The sequence below is a fragment of the Montipora capricornis genome, chromosome 14 (genome assembly GCF_036669925.1).
Source record: "Montipora capricornis isolate CH-2021 chromosome 14, ASM3666992v2, whole genome shotgun sequence".
In the NCBI taxonomy this organism is placed as follows: Eukaryota; Metazoa; Cnidaria; class Anthozoa; order Scleractinia; family Acroporidae; genus Montipora; species Montipora capricornis.
Genome location: NC_090896.1, coordinates 7,409,161 through 7,414,825, shown reverse-complemented (window position 1 = coordinate 7,414,825; position 5,665 = coordinate 7,409,161). Strand labels below are relative to the sequence as shown.

Sequence of the window (5,665 nt, the reverse complement as noted above, 5' to 3'; positions counted from 1 at the left end):
TTTTAACCCTTCGACTTCCTGGAGTGATCAGTATGTAAATTCTCCTCATAATTTCAAACATTTTCCGGTAAACAAGTACAGAGAATGAAGATTATTATAGCTAAGGCATATTGTCTTGACCTAATACCAAACTTTCATGACTAGCAAACAAGGAAATCTATGGCACCAGTTAGGAAAATTAACCTTTATATCACTGGAGGGTTTGAAGGACCAAACTAAAAAGGGGCCCCTTACAGAGTCCTTAAACATCCGCTAAATTTAACGATCTTCTTAATTACCACGCGAATTGAACAACTTCACCAATGTTTTCCCTGGTGTTGCAAATAATTACTTAATTCATTATCACTTAAGGATATCGCGAAACAAGCTACAATCAATTGCAAAAGTAGTTGGGACGCGACTGACGCCAGGATTGGCTTGAAAACCTCTCAGACGTCTAAAACTAAGCACAAGTGTCAAAATTCCACTAAAAGCTTCCAAATAGAATAGTCTTTCTTTAATTTTTCCTATACATTTAAATTTAGCACAAGGTGCACGTTTTCTGATCTACACTTTCCATACAAGAATCAGTGCGAAACGTTGGAAAGAAAGATCTCATATTAGGTACGTGATAACCTTATTTAGAAAAGTATAATAAAAATTATATAGTGAAGTACAAGTAAGTCGCTTGAATTTCAAGAAGGATGTCCTCAGGGTTAACATGAAATATTCATGTGGTTAATTGGTGCTTTTATCCACAATTAGGTAGAAACACCCTTAAAAACTACGAACCATTTATTATTAAGTCGTTTCACGTCTGGATAAGCAATGGTGAACTTCACTGGTTTGCACTAAACTGACGGTCGGACAGTTACCGCACCGTAAATAATTAAGGAAAAAGGATGAAACCCTTTGGCTGTACGACATTTCTGAAAGCTTCTATGCTTATACTAATAATTTTCCCCTCATATGCAGTTGCTACAGGTATGATATGTTTTTTTTTCTCTCAATTTTATCTTCACCTGAACTCAACAAATTTAACTGAGGGCCCGTCATAGGTTCGAGGTGTCAGTTTTCTAAAAACGTTCTTATATCGTCCGTATTTATGCTATAAGAATGAAATTAATATCACTTTATTGGTCCTTGAATGTAGCTTTAAATCGAGAAAAGTATTCTTTTGTTTGAACGTTATTTGATATGTTTAGCTAAAGGGTCTCGGCAACATTTTATATCTCGCTTTTTGCATTTGTTACCTTCCATCAAAGTTCAAAACAATGTTTTTGACCGGGAATTTAAACAAAGTATGGTATAAAATCAAAACACGTCAACAAACTGAAAAACGCTGACACCGCTTAGGTGAAAATTTATCGATTACTTAGAAAATTTCAGAAAATTAAAAATCCCTTGTAGCTTAAACTTTAAGCTTTAGAATAAGACTAACTGTTTTTGCTTTGAGAACCTAACAAAGAAAAAAGCAACGTTCTGAAACCAGAAGAATACTTCGTAGGTTTAAAAACTACAAGACGCAGTTAATTTTAATTGTCATAGCACAACCTGACGAAATACGAACATTTTTTTATGACATCTCTAAGACAAGGCCTCAACTGTAAACACTCCGATGTTGTCAAGGAGCTCATGTCCGCCGTGGTGTGTTTGATACCTTTCCCTTGTTTGTGTTCAGCTGCAATTCTTCTATTTCAGAGAAAAAAGCCGACAAAGCTATCAGTCGCGGTGAACCTAACAATGATGTCAGTTTTGTGAACTTTAAAGAAGACAAATTCTCCTACTTGAATATCACCATTCTTGGGTACAGTCACGTTGACTGGATGCCCCAGTGCTCGTTTGCCTGTTTGGAAACTCCGACATGTTTTTCATACAACCTGGCTGCTTACCCGGACATCAACGGTAAACTGCTTTGTGAAGTTCTCCCATCGGACAAGTACAACAACTCGGACAAATTCATGTCCAACGAATTCTTTCACCACTTCAGCATCGCGGTAAGTCGAAAGCGTCCTGGACGTTTATGGCATACCGTGTGTTCTTGTGTTCACTCTCCTTTCTAATTCTTTTGTTATTCATTGTTTTTTTATTGCGATAATATTGACAAACCACAGAAATTCAAAGTCTTATGACGTAAATAAGATGCATGAAAGTATTAAAAGATAGGGACGCATTGCCTACATGAGAATAGTGCTACGAAGAGCGTCGCACACCATCACCGTCACCAGTTGTCGCTGACGTTCTTTGTCGCCGAGATATAACAACCTCAGCTTATCGTGCAAAACCGAAAGGAATAAATTAAATATTGAAAGGCCAAGCTGTTATTCACCGTCAATGTCACTTTGTTACCCTTAACACCTTTTTAATCAGTATCGCTTATCAAATTGGTTGCTGAAATGGACGATGAAGGTTTCACTGCGTTAACAAGGACATGAGACAAGAGATATAAGTGATAGAAACCGACGTTTCGGTTCATCTTGCGCCATTATCAAGTTGAAGAAAATTTGCATAAAAGAGTGCCAAGCTCATTACAGGAATACTTTAACACGAAGAGAATCCGACTGTACATTGAATGCTGGTTTAAGATCTTGAATACACAGCATGAAATGCTGTGTATTCAAGATCAACAAGGACGTATGAAGTAATCGTATGGCCATGCCTCTAGCTAAAACTTTAAACAAACTCATAGCAATCGAGATTTAGCCTAAAATTCCAGGCAAGTCTATTATTATATCAAGTAAGCCTGGATTAATTCTTTATAGTCAACATGTAGCGTTTGGCCTTGTAAGAACAACGGAACGTGTCTGCCATTGTACGAAGAGAACAGCTACAAGTGTTTCTGCAAAGCGGGATTCACCGGACGACACTGCGAAAACGGTGAGATCGGCATCCCATATCCTGTTAGTTGGTTTTAGCCAAGTAGCTAAGCGAATAATTTGACCAATGCCAAAGAATCGAACGCGCCATTTTAAAGTTGAATAACTTGATATCTATCCTCCAAGGAAAAAAAAAGAAAGATAAATTATCTTATTTCAATCGTTCACATATTCTTGTCCAAAGCATAAAGATGTGGGACGACCTGGTTCAAAACGGAGGGATAGTAGTTGAACATGTATCTATCAGGTGCACACAACTGAGGGCTTCTTTCAAAAATAGGATCGAGATAGGATTTTTCAAGGCAATTCAGTTAATGATGCCAGACATTAGCTCACCAAGGGGAGCCTTTATAAACGCTCTTTATAAAGCCTTTATAAATCTCCCATAATTGGCTAAGGGGTCAACCCTTTCCCGAGTAGATTTATTGACAGAACTCCTCCCTCGGGAGATTCAGCACCCCCACGGTTGTAAAAGCCAATCAAACAGAGCTATCTCAGCGTCAAGGGAAATATAATACTTTTCGCGGAAAAAAATTGTTCCTAAAAATAAATTACTCAGGAAAGGGTCGACTCAAGGAATTACAGACGATTTAGCGTATTCCGTTTCCTTTTTTAGTCAAAAGAACGATGGCTTCTGCATACGGTTACTGAGGATACGGAAAGAAATGTATATTTAGCAATTATTCTACACGGGCTTGCTGGCTATGAAGTGATAGATAACCAACGAGGCGCATAGCGCCGAGTTGGTTACAATCATTTTATATCCAGCAAGCCCGAGTAGAATAATTGTTTTATTAAAAACTCCAAGATCAACGACTCTTCTTTGGTGTTCCTGGGGGTAGTATTGTCGACTAAAGCATCAATTTCTGCCTCGGTCAATTCCGGTCCAAAACGACTTTTGTAGGCCCTTTTTACTCAGAGCTGCAAAAATGTTTTCATCTCGCTTTACTGCTGAAGCGTTTCTTGACCATATTAGGTACAGCAGGTATATGAACTGATAACCTGTCTCCAGCAAGCCGATGAAAATGCAGGAAATCTAGCTGTTCCTAAAAATAAATTTACTCTGGAAAGGGTTGACTTAAGGAATAAAGTGGAGATAAAGGCTCCCGTTGACGAGCTCCTGTGCGAGATCGGTAGTAGACAGATTTTGTTGCAAGCTCGAGACAGGAACCATGAAAACTTCATTCTCACTGAAAGGGTTCGAATAACCAACTACCGCCAATGACAGTTTTGTTTTGCAAGCCTTGCATGCCCACTAGTCACGTGATCATTTAACACGTTGACCTCCTGGTCGTTGTCATGTTGTTTTGTTTGAAATAAGAGTTGCAAAGTGCAGACCTCGAGTTCGCTTTGCTATGTTTATTTGGTTTCAGACATTGACGAGTGTTCATCTGAAAACAACTGTGACGTTAATGCCAGATGTATGAATACCATAGGATCTTACAATTGCACGTGCAAAAAAGGATATCAAGGAGACGGAAGAAACTGCTCAGGTAAAGTCCAGTCTAATGAAGGTACTCTCACGATTGATGCTGACAGTTCTGTTTTGCAAGCCTTGCGTGCCTATTAGTCACGTGATGTTTTGGCACCTCGACCTCTGAGTCGTCGCCATGTTGTTTTGTTTGAAATAAGAATTTGAAAGTGCAGTCCTCGAGTTGGCTTTCTTACGTTCATTTGGTTCTAGACATTGACGAGTGTTCATCTGAAAACGAGTGCCACGTGAATGCCACCTGTACGAATACTGTAGGATCTTACAATTGCACTTGCAAAAAGGGATATGAAGGAGAAGGAAGAAACTGCTCAGGTAAAGTGCAGTCTAATGAAGGTATTATTGCAACTGATGCTAGCACTTTTGTGTTGCACGCCTTGCGTGCCCGTTAGTCACGTGATGTTCTGACACATGTCGACCATGTGGTCGTCGCCATGTTGTTTTTTTTGGACTGCATTCGTCGAGTTCGCTTTGTTGTGTTCATTTGGTTCCAGACATCGACGAGTGTTCATCTGAAAACAAGTGCCACGTGAATGCCACCTGTACGAATACCATAGGATCTTACAATTGCACTTGCAAAAAAGGATATGCCGGAGACGGAAGAAACTGCTCAGGTAAAGTCCAATCTATGAAGGTTCTATCGTGACTGATGCTGACAGTTTTGTTTTGCACGCCTTGCGTGCCCATTGATCACGTGAAGTTTTGGGGAATTGATAGAAAGAAAGAGGCCAAAGCGGTTACTTTGGTAGAGAAGAACGCAAGGGTAAATTTGAGGTTAACGGAGCTCTATCCATCAAGAAGTCAAATCCATCACTTAACAGGGCTGTGGGCTACCTCCTGTTTACGGCTCACGAAAATGGTCACGTGTTTTAAGATCACGTGACAGATAGTTAAATCAAACACTCCAGCGAAGAGGAGTTAAACAGAGTTATTTGTCCTTTCAAAAGCCTCTCTTTTTGCTTGTCTGCACAAAGGCCCCGTCCACAGGCTAAATTATAACCTCTCCTAAACGGGTGAGAGTTTCCTTCTCATCCGTTGGAAGCAATCCGCCTTACCACGGATCTTGGGGGTTGTGACCTAAATAGAATGGTTTGTTCGTTCAACAGAAAAGATTGCAAAGGGTTTAGAAAAGTCTGTCATTATTGGAAGCAATCAAACTTACCTGGTCCAACTGAGCGAATGGCTAAAGCCAGTATCACAAAGCAACAGTCAGTGGAAACTCTGCTGGCGTGGTTCAAGGGACGGCTGGGCTTCTTCCACCTTTCACTCTCAGTGTAATGGAAAAGGGCCAACTGTTACCATAATCAAGGTGAACCAGTAT

The 5,665-nt window shown here is 39.8% G+C and overlaps 1 protein-coding gene across 1 annotated transcript in view; it reads left to right on the top strand.

Moving 5' to 3' along the window:
- The first annotated feature begins 581 nt into the window (after positions 1-581).
- The window catches only part of LOC138032939 (uncharacterized), an 8,992-nt gene continuing 3,908 nt past the window's right edge, over positions 582-5,665 (top strand). Inside the window, exons 1-7 of the mRNA XM_068880662.1 lie at positions 582-963; positions 1,681-1,976; positions 2,742-2,856; positions 4,229-4,348; positions 4,540-4,659; positions 4,839-4,958; positions 5,451-5,665. The exon at positions 5,451-5,665 is cut by the window's right edge and continues 31 nt beyond it. Of these exons, the coding sequence (XP_068736763.1) occupies positions 882-963; positions 1,681-1,976; positions 2,742-2,856; positions 4,229-4,348; positions 4,540-4,659; positions 4,839-4,958; positions 5,451-5,665 (1,068 nt within the window). The 5' untranslated portion in view covers positions 582-881. The remainder of the gene's footprint in view (positions 964-1,680; positions 1,977-2,741; positions 2,857-4,228; positions 4,349-4,539; positions 4,660-4,838; positions 4,959-5,450) is intronic.